A 26,161-nucleotide genomic window follows, 5' to 3' on the forward strand; every position below is an offset into this window, starting at 1 on the left:
AAATATAATATGTTGTAGCCAAGAAAAAGTAATTTTATTTTTTGAATCAACGATTCATGTTTATTGAAAGTAAATTTTGGTTTTAACATGGAGCGTCCATCTGAACGGATTAGTTTTCTTCAATTCCATCGTGGGGCATTGCTCTCTGCTTACAGACTAGGGTTACAATTTAAGGCACTATGGAAAGCACTACATACAAATAATTTCAATTCGGATCATCGAGTGCCGAGACGCGTCGCTCTTGAACAAAGTAAACTCTTACAAACACTACGTTTGCATTTAAACCTATTTAAATGTATGTACAAGCTAAAACGTGTGGGAGCTGAAATGTTCAGCTCCTTGTTCCGATAACTTTGATAATGATGATATACGATTTATGATTTTTTGACTAGCACGGTAGAACGCCGCCCGGCTCGGCGCTGTTGGGATCGTAGTAGTAGACAGCGGGCGTCCAGGGCCTCTCGGCGCCGGCCGCCAACTCTGGATGTGCAGGGGCAACCGTCTGACAGCCACACTGGCTGGGAACTCCGTCATTTTCTCCCGGAAAGTCCTGACCCACCGCCTGGGCACGCAGCACGATATTATGAGGATTCGTCACATCTATATTGGTAATCACTCCGGCCTGATGCTTGAAGCTGTAGAATCTATTGGTTAAATGTCCGTCCACGTAAATCTAACAAAAAAAAAGAAGTTAATTGGGTTTGTGTGGGTTGAAGGAAAGTGGGAATAGAGCACCTCGTATCCTGCTATAGCACGACAGTCCGCCACCTCCCACCGGACGTAGAGAGCCGAGCATCCTAAGCTCGAAACGGCGGTGATTGAAACTGGAAAACTATCACCAGGACCGGTGTTGGAAGCATCGTTTGCCTTCACGTCCTGAGGATTGGATTAAGGGTCATCATTTGTGAAAGCTAGAAATCATTTGGGGATAGTTACCTTAGGCTTTGCTTTTTTGTCACCCAGCACACAATCCATGGCATGCAGATCCACGATCATCGAGTCGATAAAGTATTTCTGAGATAGAAAAGTTTTAACAATGGATTCAATTTTCATTCAGGGCGGGAATACGTACCATTTCACAGATAGGATCGCACATCGCCGAGCGCAGGGTCTTGGCGACCGTCTTGCACTCGTCGTCGCAGATGAGGGCGCGACAGTGGCAACATAGGCATCCCGGACCCGGGTCGCCGTCGCCTTTGAAAGGAACCACGCCCTCCTCCTCGCCTTCTGAGGGGCATTCATCGGGACATTCTTCTGGCAACTCTTCGGGACACACTTTGGCCTGGTCGCCGTGTCCATCCGATCCTTCCTCATCGCACGGCTTACTCCCTTTACCCGCATCATCCCCATCGCAACTTCCGCCCCCCGTATCTTCACAAACATTACACTCCTTGAGGGCCTGCCGCAGAAGGTCTTCGCACAGCCTTCGGATTTCGGGCGGCAGTGGCTCGGCTGGCAGTAGATCCTCCGCTAGATCTCCCTTGTCCTGCGAGCAGGGAGATTTTTTGGATGACGCCTCGCATAGATTTTTAAGGAACTGGTACGTACTAGCAGCCTTATCGTCCATCTCGGCATCCCCAGTCATCAAGGCCTTTTTGCTTTTATAGAAGGCTCTAAGTTTGGTGCAAAAGTCCGGAGTATTGCAAGGACATGGTGGATCATCTTCATCACCCGCACCTGGGCAAATGCTGTCTTCCGAATTCTGAGAAGGTTTTGACTGGCAAGGTGGATCTTTCTCATCATATCCCTGGCAGTCCTGATACATCTCCCCACAAACAACAATGGAAGCTTTCTCCGAGGCAGACCCTCTTAGGGACTGTGAATTGCCACAATCGGGTGGGTTGCCATCGCAGGTGTTCACGTCGCCTATCTCTTGAAATTTATCATTAGGATCTTTTAGAAACTGTGTTGGATCCATCTGAACACCATCGGGACAGAATTCAGGATCAATCTCGAACCCGTAAATGTCCTGCACCGGAATTGGTGGGGGTTCTCGGGGCATGTAACACCTTCGGACATAATCCTCCATGGCCTCGAAGCACTCCTCTCGCCGTAGCTCCGCCTTGGTCTTGACCTTCTTCGGCGGAGATTCACCGCCACGCTCATGCTGGGTGGTGCAGCAATCTTCAAATTCCACCTCGGGTGGCGGAGGTTCTTCCGCCGGAGCTATTGCGGATTCCCTTTCTGATCGGAGAAGCAGAGTGATCTCCCGGAAAAGCTGCTGTATAAGGGAGGCACGGCTCACGCCGCAATCACAACTGGGCTTGCTTAGCTGATCCAGGAGTCCTAGGACACGTTCCTTCCGTGACGCACACATGTTCTTGATCAACCCGCAGGCATCTTCCGGGGTCTGGAAGCCAGTACCGTCGACGCAGCTGCACATTTCATCTCCCTGCTTTGATTGATTATAGGAGCCCTGCATGGATATGTCGTACTTCGAGGTCTTCACATAGCACTTGCAGTCCTTCAAAACGCACGCTGACTGGGACAGATCCCCAGCAGGTGGATCTTCATCTTCGTCCTTATCGCACATGCAACTACCGCCGGAAATACTCCGGTGCGTCTTTAAGCTGGTTATAATACAGTCGGACGGTTGCTCGATACAACCAGACTTCTCTTCCGTACAGCAGGACTTTGCCTCCATGAGACCAGACTTCGAATCCTCACATTCCTTACAGCATTCCGAGATATCATCTTGACAAGTCGCTGTGGAGGGTTTCTTTATCGATTCAGCCGAACTGCAGTCGCAGAATTTTTCATCCTCAACCATGCACACTTTCTTTGAGGAGGACTTTTTGGTAGGGCCAGCCTCCCCACTGATGTAATCTTTGAAGGCGGATGAGTGTTGTATCCTCGCCGAAGGACATGGCATAAAACTGTTTTGATCCTCCTGCTGCTGACCCTGGTCGGTGCAGTATTCGACTGTTGGCTGCTCATCCGAGGCGCATAGGCAGGTGATCTTGCCCACTATTGAGCGCGACCTCGTCGTCGCCGATGTCTCTTCGTTCATCCCAAAGGACGGCTGATTGCAAGGATGTGATGATTTTGGACCACTCACTTTAGACCCGTAGCTGGGATTTTCGGTCCCAAACGACGGCTGACTGCAAGGGTGTGCTGGTTTCGGAGCACTCCCTTTAGACTCGAAGCTGGGGTTGTAGTAGCGGCTCTGCGGACAGGAGGCTGCAGAGGGGGCCCGGGATGTCTGAGCTGCTGTGTCGGTAAATTCCTGAGCCGGGCAGGGGCGCTTGGGCTCCGGTGGCGGCTTTACGTCCTCGGCATCCTTCAGTGCTGACAACCAGATCGATCCGCTCTGGTAACTCTGATCTGCCATATTCGGTTGACTCCTGGAGGCGCATGGTTTAAGTTTCTGTTCACACGGATCTGGCTCGGATTCTTCGGTTGCATCGCAGCTACAGGAAAATAAGGCTGTTCCAGTTGCCTTTGAGCTTTCAGCAGTCACCTGTTTACTGCGTCCTTGCCTGCTGCTCGATGGGCCTGCGACGATGTTGCTTTGATTCGGACAGTAGCAGGGTTTTTTGCTACTGCCGCATCCACAGGGTTTGAGGATCTCTTTCGTACATGTGGACACCGCAGACAGTAAGGCTCCACCTGACTTGCTTTTGGAGTCCTTCTTGCAGCTGCATGATTGTTGGCTGGATGGTGGCTTGCTCTCCACCATGCCGCACACTTGTGCCTGAGCGCGTTTGTCGCAGACACATATGGGGCTTTTAACTGGCGGCGGATCGGCGGACTTGGATCTAGACGAGCACTGGCATCCCGACGCTGATTGTGCATTTACAGTGTCCGTCTCCGAGCGACCGTACTTGGGCGTGTGATGTTCCCTCAGGAAGGAGGCCTCCGTCTGCGAGGGCTTGGCGAGGGGATCGTCCATGCCCATGGCCGAGGCCTGGGACGACGTGTTCGGCTTCCAGTGGTCTCTCAGGTGGGAAATGTCGGTTTGCTGGGCGCGGGAGTTGGGGTCGCTTCCGGATTGTTGCTCGTTTTGCATATACATCAGAGCCGGGCATTCTGTAAATGGACGGAAACGAACAACGGATTAGAGAAAAGGACTTAAAACGGTAATCCTAGTAATGCTTAATATCTAGTAATATACATAGAGTTATATATGATTGTGTTCGATCTGCAGGTAAAAGAAAATCGATCAATATTGAGTTCTGAAGCCCATTGCATATCCTCCGACTAGTTTCCCCCGCATCCGTCTAGAATACACACTCGATGTGATGGGCAAACACACACACTTTATTCGTATTGGCGCAATGGTACGAGGAGCTCTTTTATCTCCGACAGCTGAATCTCGCGTCCCCGAGTATTGTCTGGCGAGGACCACATCTCCGTGTGATACAGTTCCAGGAACTTGGCCTCGGCCTTCTCGCGACATGGACAAAAATCAAAGTAGGACGTCTGGCTACAGACTTCCCGGTCCTCAAACTTGGTAAAAATTGTTCCGCGCTGCACGCAGCGGCAGACCTTGACGTTGATATGTTCCCGGTTCTCCTCGAAGGTGCGGCGTTTCCACGGACACATACAGCAGCCGCAGTTGCCAGGGCAAAAGACATTCCCCTCCTCGTCCATAATCGGACTTGGGTCGAATCGACATGGCGAGCAATTGGAGAACTCTTTGTTCTGAGGTCGGGCCAGGTAGTACTTTTTGCCACTCGGTGCTGAAGTTTCCGGCTCAGGTTCGTCAAATAGAACCACCGTTGCAGTAGATGGCTCTGACTCCGAAACAGTCTCTGTATCCGATTCGTCTTCATCTTCTTGCGGTGGGGCTTCAATTTTTATATGTTCCTCAGGAACCGGCTCGGGTTCCACCGGAGGCTCTTCAATTTTTTCTGGAGGCGGTAAAGGTGGCTTTATATCCTCCACCGTCGCCTCTTCCTCCCAAATCTGATTGGTTTCCGGAACAGAAAGGTAGGAGATGGATATAACCTCTCGCTCATCCGGTTGATAGCGGTTTTGGTAAATGCGGCTATGACAACAGATGGTAGAGTCGCCACAACTCCCCATGTACGCGGAGGCGTCGGAGCGAGAAACGTGTGACTCGCTTTGGAAGAACTGTTGTTGACTTTCGGATTTACCTGGGCAGGGCTTTTTAGCCTTCGGGGCACCGGTCCGGCACTGGCATACGGAACCGCTGCTCTGGTGGCGGGGTCGGGGCAACTCCCTCTTCTGGCAAGTGGTCAGCTTCCCGCCGCCCTGCGGATTGAACTGCAGCGGCATCTGAACGGTGACTGGTTTTCCGTGCAATGGGCAACCTGAGCGCGTCTTCTTGGGGTCCACCAGACGGGCAGTGATCTCCAGAGTCACGGCACAGGGATTGTTCCACCCACCGGAGTTGTCGAAGTTCTTAAGCAATGTGTTTGTGGCATTGGCCGCTCGCTCCAGGGCCTGCCGGATGGCTGCCGGATCGTCGAGCCGGCACTTGCTCGTAACACTGCGGCTCGTAGCACTGCGACTCGTGCCACTGCGGCCCTCTCGCGGAGAGTCCTCCCCGTTGCTCTGGCAGTCATAGAATACGTCCTGGTCGCAGCGCCCATGCTGGAAATTGCTGCCCATGAACAGCAGCCGAGTGGAGTCCACGGAGCGTACAACGCGCGATGTGACATTGCTGCCCTGCTCGGCAAAGCGTTGCCGCAAAGAGCCGATGCGCTCCTCGCTTTCTGCGGCTGGGAGAAGGGCTTGATCCTCGGTCATCGCGCTTCTACGAACCTTTCGATCGTACTCTTTTTTCCAAATGCAAGTAACGCACTCACATGAAATTTGAATGGTGTGTGTTTCCTGCTCGAGATAACCTAAACAATAAAAATTTTTCTAGGCATTCCGTACGAAACTGACAGTTTTCATTCCCAGTCGACTATGATTCAACCATTCCACCAGGTGGTTCTGCTTAATAATCTCCAGCTCTCATGGGGTTGCTAATGGAGCCTTTTACCACAAAAATCTATACCTTGTTATTATTACTATAGTTATATTTCATTCTTAATATATATATATCTACTTATAACTCTAATGACACTCCAGTAGAGAGTATGGTTGGACATTAAACTACCCATTCTTAAGCGGAAATTATACAAGGCACCTCCATGCAGCAGTTCCCGCCCAGTAAGACTTTTCATATCGTTTAAATTTCGAGAAACCTTTACTATGAGAACATCAAAGGGACGGATCTATCTTTTTCAATTCTAAAAACGATTATTGAAGCAGGAGCAGCACGTTTCGTCCTTGGCGGACCAGCGCACACTGCGATTGTGGGATCGCCGCTTCCTCTTGTCGACGGGTGCATTGCATCCGCAAATCGTTCCCATCGATTTGGGCTGAAATAGGTTGACCTTCACCTGACCGCTTTCCGGGTTCAGCTCAATGGGCAGGTTGAGTGTCACGGGATCGCCGCGCAACTTGCACTGCCTCTCCTTGGGGCAGGGACACAGATCGTCGGTGTGCAGGCGTGCGCTCAACTCCAGTGTGGCCGGGTAGAAACGCGTCATCAATGGTCGCGTGGCCTGGATGTCGGTACCACCGTAGCACCGCAGAAGCTGCTGAGTGGCAGTGGCTGCCCGCTCCAGAACGGCACGAATCTGCACCGGATCGTCGAAGCGGGGCGCCTGCTTGCAAACCACCGCGTCACCATGTGCCATTTCTTGCTCCTCGACATCCTCCTCTTCGTCACTATGGCAGTCGTAAAAGGTGTCTCCGCCCTCAGTCGCTCCAATCATATTGTTGTATAAGTACCAATTTTGACAAAACCAAGAATAAACTGAGCAATTTCAAATGCCGACTAACTGAAGTCGTTGATTCAAAAATCTCGGAGGAACTGATTTCTATACTGAGAACCAAATATTAGGAGGATAATTTGTGATATATGGTCGCAGGTTTAGTCCACAAGCTTAAAAAAAGAAACACTAGAAATCTTATGGTTTATTCTTCTATTTTATAGGATACAAGCTATGGAATATATTCTTCTAATCTACTGAGATCAATATTACTGCGATAGTCATGAGAGTCCTCGACTTTTTCTGTGTTACAACTTCGGATCGAACTCCTTATGTATAAAAAGTATCTACTATCTATCTCTTAAAAAGATCTCTCTCTGAAGAACCCATCGTGCTTCTCTTCTTTATTACCCTTTTTCAATAGGTAGTTTCATTATATAGAAAACCGCTTTCATGATATGTTCAGATTTACTGAAAAGCCTCTCAATAAATCGATTTATAACCCAATGAATCCCCCCCTGGATTAATCCCCTTTAAAGTCGTAATGTAATGGGCAATCACTCGGTAATTTACATTTATCTTAGAGCAATCACATTTCGAGAGATCGGGTAAGGGACGCCTGTCTCTATGGGGAGGAGTCGGAGAAATAAAATGAGTTTGGTCGCTTCACGGGATAGTAGATGGTGCAACCAAATTCCGACTCCATTTTTTGGTTATGATAGAGAACGAGGCGTGCATTGATCCTCTGCTCGATCTCCTCCAGCAACGCCGATGAGACGGGCTTGAGGGCCAGCTTCAAGCTCCTTACACAGTCCAGAGCGGCCACAAAACTTTCATAGCTTTCCACGGACTCTGGGGTCTGCTTCTCTGTCCACATGTCCTGCAGCAGCTCAATGTGTTCACGGAAGTCCTCGCCGCCCTCCCACAGCTGGAGGAGCTTTGCCCGAAAGGGGGCCACATCGAAGTACCCATCCACGGCATTCTGGAGGAGGTCCACAAAGCAGCGAGTGCGCAGCGGCATGAGGAGCAGCCGCTGTTCTATACCCACATCCGCTTGGGAGCCGCACTCCGCTGTGTCCGGGCACACCTGCACCTCCTGCTCGGAAAGGTCAGGCGAGGCTTGAACCTCCTCCTCCAGGATCTCAGCCGGATCTGTTTGGGCAAACGAGGCGCTCTCCAAGCTGTGCCACTCCAGATTGCAGATGTCGGCGTGCTGCGAGTGAAAGGAGAGCTGGGATTTGGCTGAGTGAACCGTGTGGACAGAAGCCGCCGAGTGGAAGCTGTTAATAGAGAGTGTCGGTGTGACGTGGAATTGAGCTCGGATGGCGCCTCCGAAACGAACGCGAGTGCGATGGATGCGTTGATAGATGAACTGCCGCAACATGAAGCGCTGAGTGCGCCGTGGCGAGGAGCGGTCCTCCTTCTGGTTTCTATCAAAGTGGATTCGGCGGCGCTTCTTGTTCTTCTTTTGTCGCTCCACTTCCTGCTCCAGCTGCGCGTTCCCGTAAATCAAGTCGCGTAAGGTCGACGGCATCTTGCAGACATCGTCTTCAGTGTCCTCCACTTTCGTATCGGTTATTTGTAAAAGTTCTATCTTCGTCTGGCTGGAACTTCCTCCCCCCGATCGGCTTGATTTCTGGCCAGATTTCATCTCCAGCATTTCCCTTTGCGAGGAGGACTTCTTAATGCTAGTCCAGCTGGTACTACTATCACCTGGATCGCTCACTTTGCCTCTCACCACCAGCTCATTGCCAGCCACACTCTGTGACTCCTCAGTGTCTTGAGCTGTCTCCCAGCTAACATCCTCTACTTCGGGACGAGGGAGGGGCTTGCCCGCATCGCTACTCTTAACTAGACTCACCTCGGACGGGCTCTGGGAGAGCAGGGTGTCCGCCAAATGCTTCACACTGCACGCTATCGCCTGGAAGTCCTTGTGGGTGGGAAGTTCCAGCTCACGGCGCTGAAAACAGATTCAATTTAACGAAAAATATAAACATATCTAACCTATTCCGCACTTACCTCAATGTCCAGCAAAGCCACACCCAATCCCTGACTGGCTGTCTGCAGATCGGGAATGTCATCCTTTTTGGCCCGCTTCGCTGGACTGTCGTAGAGCTCATCGGCTAGGCTGAATCCTTCGGGAATGACGCCAAACTTCCGTTCCATCAACAAGCACTGCTCGTCCTTGGTACGGAGCTCGTCTTCCAGGCAGCGAGCCCTTTCCTCGGAGTCCTTAAGCTGAGTCTCCATCTGGTGGATCTTGTTCTCCAGCGTGCCCACTTCCTCCTTGAGCTCCCCGTTGGTCACCTCGATGTGCATATACTCCTTCTTGATGTCGAAGATCTGGGTCCGCAGGGCGTCTGTCTCCTGCCTCAGCTGATCTTCTGTGTTTTGTTGAATCTTCTTAGCAAAGGTCAGGTCGTCCATCAAGGCCTGGGAGCGTTTCTTTTCACTCTCCAGGGCTTCGGTAAGCGGTACCTTGAACTCCGCCTCCACCTCCATCTTAGCCATTACGTTCTCCAAGGCGCACTGAATCGATCGGTTCTCGTCGAGCAAATCACGATGCTCCTTCGTCAGGCGCACCAAGCATGTCTTGAGACCTTGCTCCGCCTCCTCCAGCTGCTGAATCTTTTCCGTTGCCGCGCGGGAGTCCTCCCTGAGGCAGTCCTGCAGCTGGGTGATCTTCTGCTTCAGGCTGGTTTCCTTGCCGCGGTAAGCTTCCTCCCGCTCCTTGTACTGGTGCTCCAGATCGACCCAGTGGGAATCGGCCGTCTCCATGGCTTCATAGTGTCTGGCATTTAGCTCCTTGAGCTGACTACGCAGACTCTTCACCTCCTCCTTCAGATACTGCACATCTCGTCCCTCGCCAAGATCGGAGCTAAGACCAAAGTCCGCCAACCCCAACTTGGTACTGGACTCTTGTACACTAGATGTGTGGTAGCCCGAGGAGAGGCGCTGACTGTGCTTACCCATGGGGGAATCCCCGGGATGGCGGGGGCTATTTTCCGGAATAGACAAGTTATTGCCCATTTTGGCCAAGGCCAGAAGGCGACAGATCAGAAGCAATGGCAGCGATTGTCGGATGTTCTGCAGTTCTTTCTTGGCCTGTTTCCTCTCCCACTGAAGGTCTGCCAACTGGGTCTCGGCAGCGGCGAGATCCTCGCGAAGAATCACAACTTCGGCGCGGCAGTCCTGGTACTTGGCGCTCAAGGCGTCCTTGCCGAACTCCAACTCGACGTTGCGCTGGCGCAGGATCTCTAGCTCCACCTCGTTGCGCTGCAGATTCAGCCGCGTATCGTTCTCGGCCTCCTCGAACTCGCACTTGGCCTCGTCCAACTGAGAGTTCTGGTCGGTCAGCAGCTCCACCCGCTCCGTCAGCTCCTTCAGTTCCTTCTGCAGCTGCAGCTCTCTCTGCAGTCGCTGGGCCAGGAGACGCGCTTGGGTCTCTCCGGTGCTCTCGTAGATGAGGAGCTTTCCTTCGAGCTGCTCCAGCCGTTCCTGGTAGAACAGCAGGTGGGGGTGGTTGGGTAAGATTGGTTGGCTCGGCGACGATAGGTCGCACTCCACGAAAACGCCGCTCTCGCTAAGGCTGCTGCTCTGCCACGAGGCTATCTGGGTGCAGTGGCGCTTGCTGGGCGTGGGTGGGGCTGTGGGCGTGGCACAGTTGCTGTACGGCTGGACGGTGGCAACGATCCGCTGTTGCTGGTTGTGGCTCGGACTGTGGTTCTGATTGTGGTGCCTTCGTGGGGATTCCGTGTGGTTCTATGTGCGGGAAAATAAAACAAAACTTGAATTTTAGCCGGGAAGTACCGATCGCGATAATCGAAAAATTTGAAAGTTTGGTTAAAATAAGAAAATCTGTGGATGTGGCTCGACTACCAATATATCAAAATAAATATTGAATATTGTAAGTTTTTATTCGCTTAATTCTACGTTTAGGGCTCTTCGATCAACTGACAAACTTGACTGGGCTACCTACGCCTGTCTTGGGTTTCAATAGTAAATTTTACGCACCTGTTCTCCTGTCATCATCGAATCGAGGTCGAGCTGCTGGACGCAGTTCATGAGCTGTTGGAGGCAGCGTCTCTCGCGATCCTCCAGGCTCTGCGAGCTCTTCTCCAAAATGGTTTGTAGGCTCTGACAGTGACCCTCGCAGGTGCTCTCCATCTGAAACGAGTTAACAAGTATTATATATTTAAATATTTATTATCCTAGTAAACAAAGATTTTCTTAATGCTTCGCTGCAGACTCTTCAAAGTGCACACCATGCCCCCAACTAACTAATTTCACTTCGCCACTTGTTTGTATAATTACATTTGGTTATTGCAATTAGGCGAGTGAATTGGATTTTCAAGCTGAACGACTTTGTGGTGCTGAATGCGAGCTTACACTGGGGCTGGCGGAGCGTTCGGCTCTAAAAATTAAACGTACCAAAATTAAAAATTAGCCGAAAGCGGTCTCGAATACAGAATACCCTGTGGAGATCACTAAGAAGACTAAAGCTTTAGTTGCTGAAGGGTAGGCAGTTAGTCGATACTGGATACTGGAGTGGCTTTTCAGGGCCTAGAAGCTCCAAGTTGCAATAACTACTTCTGTCTTTTACTACATTATTTTAAGATCATAAATTTTAGATCTCTTATGACTGATACAACCATTCCCTCAGGTCCAATACTCCCTTGTTCACTTAGTAGCCATCAGCCAAGGTGTGGAGCCAACAAAGCCCCAACACTCGATTTGGCCGTCTATGAGTAATGACAAAACACTCATAACAATAACAAGACTCGTAGATGGCAGCCACTTAGGGCCTTCCCTTATAAGCTTAGCTTATAAAGCAGAACTAAGTTTTTGGCTAAAACAACTCCTAGGCCAATTCGCGTATTTGGCCAGAGACTAGGTGGTAGGCGTGTGTCGAAGGCTCAGATTAAACGAAAAGTGACATAATGCCACAAAACAGAGTCACTAACCATGCTGGGGCTGTCCAACCACAGATATAACCACTGATTCTTGAATATTATATAACACCGAGTCGGGGTAATGAGTTTCGCATTAACTGCGAATGAGACTGTCCCACTGAAACAATTTCAATTGGAAAACATCGAGATTGGTATTGCCGTTAAACCAAAACAATTTCCGCACTGACTTAGACGCCAAACAAAACTGAGCCACTGCAGCACCCGAAGCTGGCCAAAAGAGCGGGATCGGCTCGAGCCGAACTCGGTCGCGACTGAGTGGCTCAATTCATTCATAAACCACCGCCAAGTAAGTCATTCGCTTGAGCGGTTTCACAAACAGGCTTTGAGTGGGTTAGCTTCAGCTGCTATGGGGCTATGGGGTATGGGGTTTTGCGCGGGATCGGGTCTTACCTTATCGTTATCATCTTCCAGCTCGAGAATGCGAAACTCGAGGAGTTCGTTCTGTTCGCGCAGCTCGCTGCACTCATCGGACAGCTGCGCTCGCTCCTCCTCCAGCTCCTGGACGCGCTGCATCTGCTCCCCGAGCTGGCTCTGGGTCATGCTGGTGGCCAGGGCCGCCTGTTCCGCGCCCTCCAGCTCCTGCTTCAGCAGACGTACCTCTGCCTGCAAGCGTTCGTTCTCCTTCTGATACATTTCCGCTTCCTTCTGTAGTTTTTCCAGGTCCTGCAGCTGCAATACAAATTTTGGTTCCAATCAGCCCGCAACCTCTTGTATTTGTATTCTTTGTTTTTAGAAAATGTATAAAAATGTATTGAAATTAAAGACGAAAAGTTTCGTATATCCTAACCGGTGTCATTAAGTTATTAGTGTTTTCTGAATAAATTTTAAACAACTACTCCTTTATCAAAAAAAAAAACTTGATCAAGAAAAAGCATGTGTCTCAGTTTTTAAAAAAATTGTAAGAAGTATTATGTGGGTACAATGGTAGGTAGTTAATACTACTAATATAAAGAGTTCAAAGAAATTGAAGTTTATTTCCAAAGAGGATCGATTTCTTGTTAGACTTGTATACTTTGTACTCAGTAAAACAGTTCTTGCTAAAGGGCAATATCGAGTTAATCAATGGATGTTATACCATTGAAGTATACTCACTGTCTGCCAAATCACACCGCTGTCCGAGCCACTCGACGGCGGCTGGGGGCTGATCGAGGGCGGGGCCGAGGACAGGGCCGAGTCCGTGTCCGAATTATGGTCCTAGAGGCAGAGGGTATTGAAATCAGAATCTGAAGAGAAGCTGGGACCTAAGCGGTGACTCACCTTTGGCTTGGCTGTGGGATGGCTGCCGAGCAGCGTCGTCATCCATGTGGTGGCCCCCATCTCGTTGGGGGCCCTCATCGCATCCAGTCCATTCGTCTGACTGATCTTCATAGTTGTGCGCATCTCGAGCGCTGATTTATGCGCATTTTTCTTATTGTTGATCAGCTCAATGTTCTTGAGTTGGGTTATCTGCGGGAAATAAACGAGGAAAAATTAGAAAATGTCGTGCCATAGTTACATTTTCCAGCACTCTCTCTCTCACGTTTTCTTTCTTCGACCGACCTGGCCCAGAACGGACAAAGCAATTAACAAAAGAATCTGTTTTTTATCTGGTCTTGGTCTTGGTCTTGGCATGGGTCTTTGGGTCTAGAATGGTCTTCGTGTAGAAAGAATAGTACAGAACAGAACAGAACATGAAAGAAAGAACGCTCCGCTTTATTATGTGCTCTTTACATGTGTGTTAACAGTTATGACTTGATTTCTTGGCCAAGACACACGTTTCGCTAAAAAGCGCCAAATCATTTATATGGACAGGTTGGCTTTGGATCCGAACAATGCGTCCCAATGGGTCCCCAGAAGAAGTTCAATGACATGGTCGAGATACCTAGATGCGTGGCATTGTGGGCTAAGCTGGGCCAAGGCATCACATCGTCGTGTAGTAGCCATCCTGGTCGTGATTCACGAACTCCACGCACCGTCAGTGAAAACAATTGGGCCCCAAAGTCAAACAGTGTTTGCTTGTCCCTGGGTCCCATCACGATTTTCAAGCCATCCCTTCATCCCTCCATCCATCCATCGATCCATCTCCCCTGCCAACTAATTAGCCTCTAACTCGAAAATCCGAGCCAAGCGACGCCCAGTTATGTGTTACTTTCAAGTCAATCCCATGCTTTATGTAACACCCATAATAGCAGTGTTATTATACGCATAATGCTGCATTATGCTAATTTGTGGGTCTCAACGAGTGTTTGCGTACTGGCCGGAGAAATCATTAATCAATCAGCCGAAAAGTTTCCAGAGAGTACAGTGTACGTAGGCAGTGCAACGACCAACCGCCTTGGCTTTGTTTAAAATTTAAATTCAATCATTTCACCACCAACTACACTACCAATAATATTTATTGATTTTCATTAACATTACTAACAGATGTGGAGAGAATTTAATGTTCACTATGGGAGGTTTTGAGTTAAAACTTTTAACAAAACAACATATAGTTCATTTCCTAGTTCATCACAAAATATTTCTTAAAGTTTATCCTTTTTTTCGAAAAAGAGCGAGGTTCTATAGTATCAGGAAATATTAGTACCCATGTTAGTGTTTGAAAAAAATCCTAGAACCGGGTCACATCAAGAGTTTTAACATTCATCTCAGCTTAATTTGGTTTTAAAAATAAAATAAGCAAAGAGTTCTGCTGAAGATAAAAATCTAACACCTAAAAACAATGTCTAAAAAACATTTTTATTCAAAAAGATTCCAAATTATCAATTTGGTATAATTTCTTGAACAAAAATTTCTGAAATTCAAAGCTCTATGCAAATATTTTTAACTGAAATCGATTAAGCACAAATCCAGGTCTGGAATATGCCTCATTGCATTTCGCTAAACCCAAACAATTTCTCCCTGTGTAGAGCTTATGCGCTTGCGCGACCAGGGTCTGGGCCATAAATGGAGTTGGATGTATGAGTGTGCATGAGCTTGTGGGTGAAGTATGGCCTGCGGCGTTGGTGTCGCATGCCTGCACGTCTTTGATTGAAATTATCGGGCTGGAGAGCTGGGGAGCTGGAGAGCCGGGATCGAGATTGACGCCCGAGGCTTCGTCCGATTGCGAGCTAAGTAACAGTTATGGTAATTTCTTGGATCGATTCCAAAAGAACTTTTTGCATAACGGCCGCCACTCTCCGCTCGCCGGTTAACGAACCCGATCAACGTGTCTGGCAGATTAAGCAAGCCAAGTCAGGCTCAGGTAGGCCTCAGACATTATTCCGGGGGATTATTCGATGGCTCTATTGATGCCGAGATTGGAGCCACTCATCACATATGCAGATTGCGCTAAATGCAGCGCCGACGTTGCGAGACGGAGATGCGCCATCGGGTTGATTTCAAACGCTCGATGGATTGTTTGTAAATCTGTCAGCGGTCCCAACCTGCTGCGCCATATACGATACGCCCAGATACTCGGATACTGAGATGCCCAAATACTCAGATACTGAGATACTCAGATACATATACATGCAATATAGGTGTGTTTATGCTCCGATGTCGGGTTTGTTTGCACAAGCCGCGGGCCAAGTGATTGTGATTGTGTGAAATGATTTTCCTTTCTGCAGACAGGTTTCACTTCGATCGGTGCCACTGCATCTGCAAGAGGCGAGAGGAGACTTGGAGGCAACTGGAAAACAGCAACAGCAACAGCAACAGCGACGGCGATGGCGACGTTCCGGGTTCGACTCCCCCGATCCGTGGACGATTACGTGTAACAGCAGCCATCAAAAGGTATCGGCGGCAATGCCTTATATACAGACATACATTTTCCAACTGGCAGGTAGTATATAAATTTTCTTGTATTTGCATTTGGCATTGTAACGCCAGTGTCTGCACAAAGGCGAACCATTGATTTGATCTTGCGAAAGCGAAAGTTTATATGCGCTAATGAATTATATTGTATTGTATATCAGGAGGCCAGCCAAGCGCGGCAACTCTCCTCCCCGGGATAAGCTAATTGAACTAATGAATGGATTTAGTCGGCCCTGTTGACATATATATATATGGGTATATTGCATTGCTGCATAATTTGCATCGATATCGCTCAACGAACCCGGGGATTAACCGAGGAACCCAACTGTGGCGATAGCCGCCAGATTTCCGATGCCTTTCCCTTTCGATCGGAGATACCACAAAAGGGTAATTATTCATCCGTCGCGGCCTCAACTGATTTTGACGATGGCCCCTTTTGTGGGTTAAAAAATTAGCAAAGTTTTATCGACGCTGTGTGGCAGAAATGTCAGACAGAAGTATCTTTTGATATCGCCGATGGATGATCCGAAATGCTCTTTTAATTGCTTTCGAAAGTGTATTAAAAGGAGGTCGGATTTCGAAAGACTATCAAGGGCAGACTATATTAGATAGAAACTGATAATATAGAGAAGAGTCTACTCAGTGGAGTGTCTAAAAATAAATGTATTTCCCGACTTTAATGGATATATAAACATTCCATTTTAGCAACGACATCGACAGCTCATAATAAACTACTTAGTTATGGGGGGTACGCATCGCATGAGCCACAAATGAGTAACAAATGTTCCCAGAAGTAGCAACAAATTAATGGCTTATACTTATGGCTTATACTTTTTGGTCTGATGGGGGCATTGGTCAATTACCTTGACATCTCTCCGGTTGTAGTAGTAATCCATTGTCAGGCGTGGTATTTATGCATTATTCCCACACATGAAGTATGCGCTTTGGGTGTTTCAGCAAACAAAAAAGAAAACTATTAACTATTAACCGCAATATTCAAGTTTTTTGTCTAATCGCTTTGATGGCGAATAGTTTTCACCGTGGTAATTTCACTAAAACATCGAAATTTATAGACACATTCGCCCAAACGATTCGTAATTTGCATATGGTTCACATTTCCATTTCACACACACCCCTTTTTTCAGTCATGTCGTTTATTTTCTGTCTGCACACTTTTTGTGTTGTGATTACTTTGCATATTGGAAGCGTCCGCGTCTTGTTTTAGCAACATCATCATTATCTGCCCCATCATCATCACCCAAGACGCTCCATCGCTTTTACTGTCGTTTGGCGATGCTATGGGATGCGATGGGATGGGATCGGGGATGACTATATTTTTGCTAGCAGCCAAGAGATCCACACGGCCACAGTCATAGTCATAGCAACATATCGTATTTAAAATAGCGTTAACATTTTAAAAGCTTTTCACTGACCCCAATTGTTGGTGTCCACACACACAGCGATACACACTAGAGACTCTCCGGGGAGAGTCTGGGGAGTGGAGGACATCGATTCATGTAGTCTCGAAAGAATCAGAATAATATGAGAGTTTATAGATAGTTTCTCTAAGTGTATTTATTGATGCCGTGCTTATTTCTTGATATGATGATGTTGCTGCTGCACTTTGCCATGCAAATGATGGCTAGATTACTAGAAACTTGCGCACTGGCCGAGATCCGAGAGTGGATTAAGTGGATCTGTCGATCTGCCGATCTACCGATCTGTGGATCTGTCGATCTGCGGAATCCGATCAGATCAGCTATTCCGCGGATGGAGCTGTCACGGCTCGACGATCCCCAAGTCGAATCTTCATCTAAGGCAGTGGGGGCCATAGAGAATTCTCGACTACTTGGGGCATCGATAAAAACAATTACTAACTGGCGCGATTAATGAACTGTAAAATCGAATTCAGTCACTGGATCGAAACGAGACTAGGCAGGTATGGGATGATGGGATGATGGGATGGGGGTACGGTGTGAAAGGAAATTAATTTTTAACGTTTTCGGCATATTTTTCACTAATCTGCAGTGCGAACTAATGGCGAAATTATGGGTTCGTGTGCGTTAGACAATGCAAAAGTGAAAGACGAACTGTAAACGGCAAAGCGTTTCCTACTGCTAGTTCGAAAACCCAATTCAAAAGTAACGATTGTTCGCGCCAGTGTGTATCTGTATCTGTATTTGTATCTGTATCCCTCAAAATGTGCGGCATGCTATTGTCAATGTTTGGTTTGGTTCCTTTGCCTTTTTTTTTTTTGGCATAGAAAATTGAACAATGCACTTGGCGTTTCATTAGCGCTTCTTCACCAGAATTAGCCTCGAATCTTTCACCTTATTATACACTCGTTGAACTCACAACACCTTTTCGTTTGGCTTTGATTTGTGCACTTCACTTTTTGTGTCGAGATTCAGTTTTTATTTGGCTGAACCTGTGGAGTTAGCCGAACCGCGCGCACCTGCGACACCTGCGTCAGCCGACAGCGAACTTAAAAACCCAACTGACGGCCATCCGTTGGGCCATTCATGCGAGCGACTTGATCGGGATCGGGAGAGAAAGTGAGTGAGTGGTGCAAAAAAGAAACCGGCTCTCGCTCTATAGTATCTCTTCCCCCAAACGATCCATACATACGTACATCCATACATATGGATGTATGTATGTTAGGCACCTTGTACATCCAAATATCGGAACCTCTCTTTGGCGGAGAACCAGCAATCCACTTGCAACACTTGCGCTGCTGCAATTGCTGCAGTTGCTCACGTTTCAGTCGAGCAGGTTTTTTTTTTGTCGATTTTGCCCACCGCTTATCGACGCTGTGATTGTTGCAGTTGCAGTTGTGCCGTTGCCGTTTCCATTCTCATAACTAACGCAAAATTATATCATACATCATGCCAATGGTGTATAACCGCAGTGCACAACAGATACAGATAGAGATACAGATACACAGCCGGCTGCAGCTGCCAGATCCTATATCTGCATCTCTGAAACTGAATCTAAATCTGTATCTGTCTCTCTGTATCTGTATCTGTATCTGTTTCTGCAAGTGGCGGTGCTCTTAACATTTAACCCAAGCCTCAAAACTACCGCCACGGCGTTGCAAGTTCAAGAGCTGCCCCAGCCCCTGCTACAGCCCCACTCCAATCCACTCCCAATCCACTCTAGCCTGTAAAATAATAAACCAAGAAAGTAAGACCAAACAGACTCACCTCAGGTGTAACTTGAGCCTGGCGTATGGGATTTTGTGAATCTTTATCTGTATCTGGTTCGTTTTTAGCTTTTGTTTCTCCTGCTGCTTTAGCCGGGTTCGTTGTGGGTTTCTTTGGCTTTTGGCCTGTTTCGTTGGGGTTCGTTTTGGGTTTCGTTGTCGCTGGCATTTTGGCTTCATTTTTCTTGTGTTTCTTGGGACCCTGCAATGCCAACAAGTCCTTCCTCAGTTGTCCTATATTACGTTCTTTGGTTTTGATTTCCTCTAGCTACAAATTTAATTTAAAAGGGAGTATTACTAAAATGATATTTTAATCAAAGTAATTAAGTTATAAGCCATTTATCAGAATATAGAATGTTGCAGAAACTACTCACTGCTTAAGAGTTACCATAACTTTTAAACTTTAAAGTAGATTTGTCTTTTTTTTTTGTGTGCTAAACAAAACTGCATGTATGAATTTTAATATGAAAAGTTGCCAGTCCGCTTATGAACCGCTGGGTTCCACCACTCCGTCCACTGTTGTTTCCCCCGGTCTCCTATTTATTTGGTGACCCGTTAGCAGCCGCTACGCACAACTTACCAAACGTGTTATTTCAATTTTGGCTGATTTCTGTATGTGAGTCAATCGGTTTTCGTACGCATTCTTCAATTGCCGCATATCGGCAGCCTTGAGTCTATCAGCCTGCCCCATAATCTGCAAGAAATGGTCAAAATCGTGTATGCGTTTTGCCAATAACAGTAGTACGCCTGGCTCGAAACGCCCGATGGGGCGGGCCAAGGAGCTAAAACATCCAATTCCATGCTGTTAGTTTGCATTAGCGCTGGGGGTCTTGCCACATCCATTAGCCAAACGAGACAAAAACACACAGAACAGTGGGGAAAAAAAGACAGCCCAATTGGTATTCTTTGGAGAAGTCGAAAGCTCTCATACCCTTGAGTCTTTATGTCAAAAATAAGCGGACAAAAAGTAAGCTTGATAGTTTTTTTTTTTAAAAAGCAAAGCAGTTTAAGAGCAAATGTTAAATTTTAAATTAAGAAAGATTGTACAAACAATAAAACATGCTTAACAGAAAACACACGGCAGGAAGTAACATAAAAACCAATTAAATTAAGGGTCTCGATGGTTAGGGTATAAGATATGGCACAATATTTGCTTTCGTCCTCCGCTGATAGATAGGACGAGCATTAGTGAAATTGCCATATCGAAATTGCTTTCGGGTATAAAAACAAAGGTGCCATTGGATTGGCAAACAGTTTCCCTCGCAATGACCGCTCTGTGTCTGAAGCAGCTTGTGATCCTTCTACTCCTCGTCCTGTCGGGCGTGGCAAGTGAGAATCACATACGAATTAAGGTCAAGAAGAGTTCTCATCTGATGGTAAAAGTAAGCGAGATTCTGTGCAAGGCTCGGATCAAGGTACTGTTCGTGTACTTCGAGAACGTCAGTTCACACCAACACACGGGCCAGATTCTGCAAGAGGTGACGAAATGCAACATATCCTACATTTCCCTAAGGTGGGTCCTGAGATGAAGATGGATTGGGGATATCTTTGAAGAGTATTCTAACAAGCTTCAAATGTATCCCTTTGATAGGAATGAACTGACACCTCTGGAAGCCGTCAAGGATGACGGAATTCTCATGTATATGACCATGATAATCACCAACATCTCGCAGCCCTTGGAACTGTCACTGATTCACAAAAAATCAGCCGCGAAGCATCTGTCGCACGTATTCCTCCTCGTCAGAGACGCCAATACCGTTTCAGATGCTTGGATGCGAGCCAGTTTCCGGCAGTTCTGGAAAATCTGGCTGCTGAACATCGTCATCCTGTACTGGCGGGAGAAGCGTCTGCATGCGTACCGATACAATCCGTTTACGGACAATTATTTGATTCCCGTAGAGCACGAACCGGACGGACTGCCGACATTGGCGCAACTTTTTCCCAAAACCATTCCCAACATGCAGAGAAAGCCGCTAAGGATGTGCATCTACAAGGACGATGTGCGGGCAATCTTTTTTAAGCAGGGCATCATCCTTGGGACCGACGGACTTCTGGCAAGCTACTTGGCCGAGAGGCTAAACGCCACCATGATGATTACCCGCCCACACTCCTACAACAACCACAACCTCAGCTCGGACATCTGCTTCCTGGAGGTCGCCAAGGAGTACGTGGATGTGGCCATGAACATCCGCTTTCTAGTGCCGGACACATTCAAGAAGCTGGCCGAGAACACCGTGTCCCACATGCGCGATGATCTCTGCGTGATTGTTCCCAAGGGAAAAGCGGCCCCCACTTTCTGGAACATATTTCGATCGTTTGGGCCATTAGTCTGGGGCTTCATTCTTGCCTCTGTCATCCTTGGCAATGTATTCTGCTACATGCTCCAGTCGAGAGTGGGAGGAGCTCCGATGCAGCTCTTTGCCGGGGCACTCACCATGCCCCTCACCAACATTCCCCCCAACCATGCCATCCGGTTGTTCCTCATCTTTTGGCTCTACTTCGGCCTGCTCATCTGCTCGGCCTTTAAAGGAAATCTGACCAGCATGATGGTCTTTCAGCCATATCTTCCGGATATCAACAGCCTGAGTGCTCTGGCAAAGTCTCACTACCCCATTCTGATCCGGCCCAGACACGTCAAGCACATCCATCACTTTCTCTCTCTGGGCCATCAGTACGAGGCGAGGATTCGGGAGCTTATGATGGCGGTGCCGGATAAGGAGGTGTACGATATGCTACAAAGCAACAATCGGAAGTAAGAGTCTATCCTTTATTGTTACTATATACTACTCATATGAATTATTATGTCTTGATCAACAGCTACGCCTATCTGGAGAAATACCACATCGCCCGCTTTCAGGTCAACAACCGGATACACATGCACCTGGGACGCCCACTCTTCCACCTGATGAACAGCTGCCTGGTGCCGTTCCACGCCGTATATATCGTGCCCTATGGATCGCCCTACCTGGGCTTCCTGAACTCCTTAATCCGGAGCTCGCATGAATTCGGTTTCGAACGCTACTGGGATCGCATCATGAACTCGGCTTTCATCACCTCGGGAACCAAGGTGGTGAATCGACGACGTGGCAGGAGCAGCGATGATCCAATCGTGCTGAAGCTGGAGCACTTTCACGCCGTCTTTTCATTGTGGCTGGTGGGGATTGGAATAGCATGCATGGTGCTGCTCGGAGAACTCATCACCCACAACTGGCGCAGGGTCGTAACAAAGCTATTGCATAAGCTCTCGGGCGGCGGCATGCAACACGCAAAAAACGGATTGGGGCACTAATGTGACTATTTACCTGGGACTTCTCCTCCTTAGTTCGGTTAGCTTCCTTAAGCACGGCAATCTCGTTAGTCAGTCTTTGGATTTCATAGTTCATGAGGCCGTCGGCGGTCACGTAGGTGCCGCTCGATTCCAGGCCCGATTCGTTGGGTTTCTTTAGTCCATTGCTCTTCTTGGCAACTTCTAAAGTGTGCTGTAGCTTCTTGACTTCACTCTTCCAGCGGCGGCTATCCGCGTCATTTTGGGCCCTGAAAGATTTCATTTATTGGGTTGTAAAATTAAATATGATATAAATGTAATAGAAATACCAGGAAACCTAACTTTGGAGAGAGGAACTAAACGCAATACAAATAATGTTTATATATTTATTCAATATTAAAAAAGAGCTCATATTCTTATACCTTATAAGATGCATAGCTAAGATCCCAAAGCTTCTAATCTTAAAAAAACGCTTAGGATGACGGTTTTATCCTTGTTCACCCAAAAAATACTTCGAAATTAATATGTCATTAAATAACTTTAAAAAATATCCAAAAAATATGTATCTTTTTATCAAACATTTTAAAAGGATCGTAAAATGTAACCAAAGCTGCGTTTCGTATCATATAGTGTAAAAAAGAAAGTTAAGTTAAGTGACCCTGATTTTAAAGGAAAGTATTCCTAAGTCTAGGTGTAGTATCTTGAACTTTAATAATGGCATTGAACTCCTACGGATCCTATTCAACTACTTTTTCAAGCTGCCACTTTAAAAACGTACTGAATGGAAGGTATTCTCACCTCAGGGCTCTTACTGCTCCTCGTTCCGTGATCAGATTCGACTTCAGTTCGTTCACCTCCAGTCGAAGCTGTTCCGTGAGGGCGTTTAGTTTCTGAATGGTGTCCAGATTCTCCTGGAGCTTCCGTTTGATCCGCTGGGGCGGTGCTGCTGTGGTCACGCCCCCAATTATCACAGGGCGTTCTCTTTCTCGCTCTTTATCGTATCTTCCTGCAGACTTTGTGGATCCTGCAGTTGGCACCTTAACATCCTCGAAGGACTGGGTGTCCTTGGGCCGCAGCTTGCCGCGGCAGTGCAGTTGGATGCCCTCGATGCGGGTGCGCTTCTCCTGGTTCACGGTGTCCCCCACCGAAGTCAGTGAGGCGCTCAGGTTCTTCTTGCGCTTCAATTTGTTTTTGGCTATAACTTGCCATTCTTCAGTATCGCGTTTGCTCGCCTTTTCTCCCTGGAAGCTTTCATTGGGCTTGGAGCCAGGATCCGACCTGTGCTTCAACGGTCCATTGTGTGGCACTAGGATGTGGGCGGTCCTGCTCCCGTCGCATCCCTTGCTAGAGGTCGTTTTTGTTTGGGTATCAGCCATTTTTATGTAACTTAAGTATATAAAAATGTTGCCGTCGTTATATTTTGTTTTTATTTTTCTTATTTTATAAGTTATTCATATGCGGTGCGGTCCGACCGAAAGTCTCTGCTACACTTCACCAGGTCATCCATGGATTGTCCTCTATCTGGAATAAGAATAATAGAAATGTTTTAAAAAGGGAATAATCTAACATAGAATACATCGAACAAAGTCCCCCAACGACTCATCAACAATTAATATACAATTGGATTAGAATATATAGCAGCTTGTTAGTGATCTACTTATGTAGATGTACTTTAATAGAATTACATGGGGGGGAAGTTTAGTTAAAACTCCATTTGATCAGGCCATGTTGATGAGCACATCTGCGCTTTGTCTTATTTTCAGAAACTTTCAGACTTTCCTATCATTATAGTATTCAGACTGTAAGTTACGTAAATAAAACAACATATTTTCCATTTTAAGCTGTCGGCCCTGAAAATTTCAAAAAACATCCATTACACTACCACAGGAGACAATTGAGAAATATTCTGAAATAATATACATACATGGTATATACACTTCTTGCTTGTTTAGAAAAAAAAACATACAAATAAGATTTATACGAATTTCCCATCGAGTCTTCTCATGGAAGACCCCTTTGTTGGCGCGATTTTATGGCTTCTGTTTCGCCATTGATTTCTGGGCACTTCTCTGGCCTGGCTCTGGCCAATCAACAAGTATCCCCATCGCACCTATTATTGATTTTCTCGAAAGAGCTTTTACTTTCCGTTCTCCACAATGGGTAGGAGAACACATGAATGAAAAAACGCAGAGGCGCCCAGGGATTACGAAATAAATTGGTCCCTATTCGGCGGTACCCAGTGACGTTATGGGGTGCGCCATTGTGGAAACTTTGAGACATGTGTATATTTTCCGGAACCCGCAGGGACTCTTTACACGCAATAAACCCGTAATTCAGCAAAGTCTTGCCCACCCCTCGCTAAAATAGAGCAGAATTCTTTGCATTGCTCCCACATCCGCTCGAAAGATTATAACAAAGCATCCATATACGTATACTATATGCTGTGGGGTGCACATTCGAGGCCCTCAGTTCATAAAATGCTCCCAGAACGAACTGCCCGATCATCGTTATCAAGGCCGCGATCTACATATATATGTTGTATATATAGAACACCAGATGTATGTACTTAGCAACGTTCTGCCGCTTTATTGGAATTTGATTTGTTTTTCCAACATGCCGCCTTAAGGTGTGAATGCAACGTGATCTTAAGTGCCTCGCACTAATTTCAAAAAAACTAAAATGTGGGATAGATGAACCTTATAACTTAATTTAGGAAATTTGTGAAAGGAAAAAGAGGTCCCTGGAACCCAGGAATGTATGTATGTTTGATATGTACCATTTAAATTAATTTAATTAAAAGCCGCTGCCCCCAGTCATCTGTTTAATAAAGTGCTTCGCGCCGACACACGACATGGTGACATCACAACCTTGGTGCGACCGGCTTGGATTGGATGGGTTTTGTGCCAGCAAAGACACCCACTCAATTTCCATCCAACATTCACATCGGTAAATGAAAGTTTCTTTTTTGCTCTTAAAGTATCTATATTTTCAGACATTTCTCATATCGAAATATTGCCAAATGAGACGGATGAGTCGGACTAGCGTCGCATGTACAGTTCTTTTTGCGCCCGTTGACTGATTCATTGAAGATCACGTATACGCACCATTAGCTCTGAAATCCTAGGGCGTATTCGACCAAAGTTTGGCATGCCCCGATGTCAGTACAAACTGTATTCCGTGTATATATTCACTCACTCCTCTTTTTCGACGATTTTGTAATGTAAACAGTTCATTTACTGGTTGTTTACCACACTTTCTAGCAGTGTAACTTGTGCAATGACGTAAATACGCTAATATTCTATTATTTTTTTTCGCGCACAATGTTAGAAATTTTGTCGGTATGTGGAGCAGTTCTTCGACAATTGATTCACAATATTTTAATATATTTCTCGTTCATTCGTTTCACAAATCGAATAAATCATTAAGTTCGTTACACTTTGTTCTTTGTTTCGTTAAAATCACGCAGTTAGTCGAATATAAGTTACGTTCGGAAGGAGTGATTAAATTAGTTTAAATCTGATTAAATTAATATTAATATTCTAATAATATTTCGTTTGCTGGGCTAGCAGAGATTCTTTCGTTTCGGCCGGACACCGACTGAATGAAATTATAGCGAAGAAACTTAAATTTGTACTTGCACCCCTCTCTTTACCCGGTTCGCAGCGATTGGGAGAGCTTTCGCAAGCTCTTTCATTTGCCTCCATTTTCATTTAATTAAAGAGAGCTTTGCCATTTACTTTGTATTGGGAAAGCGGGTGGCCAACTTCTGGGGGTGGCAGGCGAAGAATGCCTGACCGAAAGCCGGAAGCCTCATTTTATTGGCAGCGGTCTTCTGATTCTCACACTTCTCCCTTCTATTCATAACAAAAACACACTTTCTTCGCGTAAAAATATCAATACGGGAAATGTGGGACAATTTCAAGAAATAGGACTCGGGAATCCTTTTTTTACAAGGATATTTTTCATTGTCTTTGTAAAATTATTCAGTTTAAGGAGTGAGTTTGTATATTAACTTTTTTTAATATACCCAAAAAAACACAAACTATTGCCTGTTTTTATAGTTATTTTAATACATTTTTTTAAGAATAACTATGTAGAATAATACTTTTTCTAAATCTTGTTCATAAAATGTTTCTTATTTATGGAAAACCATAGAAATACTATAAAAACAGATCCCCAATTTGTGGAACTTTCAACATTTTACAAGATGAATGATGGA

General features: G+C 46.7%; 6 protein-coding genes and 1 long non-coding RNA gene across 10 annotated transcripts; 2 read left to right on the top strand and 5 right to left on the bottom strand.

Moving 5' to 3' along the window:
* Window positions 1-29: 29 nt before the first annotated feature.
* Window positions 30-2,210, bottom strand: LOC123256972. The gene is made up of 5 exons (XM_044716558.1): window positions 1,549-2,210; window positions 1,073-1,486; window positions 937-1,014; window positions 736-876; window positions 30-673 (listed from the first exon to the last, which is right to left on the bottom strand). The coding sequence occupies exons 1-5, from the start codon at window positions 1,573-1,575 to the stop codon at window positions 389-391; spliced, it is 945 nt and encodes a 314-aa protein (XP_044572493.1). The 5' UTR covers window positions 1,576-2,210; the 3' UTR covers window positions 30-388.
* On the bottom strand, window positions 1,585-4,015 carry LOC123256983. The gene is made up of 2 exons (XM_044714038.1): window positions 1,678-4,015; window positions 1,585-1,613 (listed from the first exon to the last, which is right to left on the bottom strand). Exons 1-2 carry the CDS (start codon window positions 4,013-4,015, stop codon window positions 1,585-1,587), a joined length of 2,367 nt encoding a protein of 788 aa, XP_044569973.1.
* LOC6499625 (golgin subfamily B member 1) lies at window positions 3,883-25,561 on the bottom strand. 4 transcript variants are annotated; one of them, XM_014910669.3, is made up of 12 exons: window positions 25,047-25,560; window positions 22,741-23,463; window positions 21,980-22,211; window positions 19,258-19,371; window positions 18,679-18,945; window positions 12,962-13,150; window positions 12,797-12,898; window positions 12,095-12,373; window positions 10,746-10,898; window positions 8,751-10,493; window positions 8,593-8,691; window positions 3,883-4,029 (listed from the first exon to the last, which is right to left on the bottom strand). In XM_014910669.3, the coding sequence occupies exons 2-12, from the start codon at window positions 23,316-23,318 to the stop codon at window positions 4,015-4,017; spliced, it is 3,771 nt and encodes a 1,256-aa protein (XP_014766155.1). In that variant the 5' UTR covers window positions 23,319-23,463; window positions 25,047-25,560; the 3' UTR covers window positions 3,883-4,014. The 4 variants fall into 4 exon arrangements, with proteins under 4 accessions (XP_014766155.1, XP_014766154.1, XP_001954269.2 ...); XM_014910668.3 differs by lacking the exon at window positions 3,883-4,029 and having other exon boundaries at window positions 7,279-8,691; window positions 25,047-25,561; XM_001954233.4 differs by lacking the exons at window positions 3,883-4,029; window positions 19,258-19,371 and having other exon boundaries at window positions 7,279-8,691; window positions 25,047-25,561.
* LOC6499627 lies at window positions 4,240-5,853 on the bottom strand. Its single transcript, XM_001954231.4, has one exon. It carries the CDS (start codon window positions 5,713-5,715, stop codon window positions 4,261-4,263), a length of 1,455 nt encoding a protein of 484 aa, XP_001954267.1. The 5' UTR covers window positions 5,716-5,853; the 3' UTR covers window positions 4,240-4,260.
* LOC6499626 lies at window positions 6,142-6,896 on the bottom strand. Its single transcript, XM_001954232.4, has one exon. It carries the CDS (start codon window positions 6,732-6,734, stop codon window positions 6,204-6,206), a length of 531 nt encoding a protein of 176 aa, XP_001954268.1. The 5' UTR covers window positions 6,735-6,896; the 3' UTR covers window positions 6,142-6,203.
* On the top strand, window positions 19,916-21,980 carry LOC6500969. Its single transcript, XM_001954234.3, has 3 exons — window positions 19,916-20,190; window positions 20,269-21,429; window positions 21,495-21,980. The coding sequence occupies exons 1-3, from the start codon at window positions 19,943-19,945 to the stop codon at window positions 21,964-21,966; spliced, it is 1,881 nt and encodes a 626-aa protein (XP_001954270.1). The 5' UTR covers window positions 19,916-19,942; the 3' UTR covers window positions 21,967-21,980.
* Window positions 24,035-25,290, top strand: LOC123257440. The gene is made up of 2 exons (XR_006507519.1): window positions 24,035-24,697; window positions 24,756-25,290. It is a non-coding gene; the product is annotated as an uncharacterized LOC123257440 (long non-coding RNA).
* Window positions 25,562-26,161: the final 600 nt, after the last annotated feature.

This window comes from Drosophila ananassae, chromosome 2L (genome assembly GCF_017639315.1).
Source record: "Drosophila ananassae strain 14024-0371.13 chromosome 2L, ASM1763931v2, whole genome shotgun sequence".
NCBI classification, from domain to species: Eukaryota; Metazoa; Arthropoda; class Insecta; order Diptera; family Drosophilidae; genus Drosophila; species Drosophila ananassae.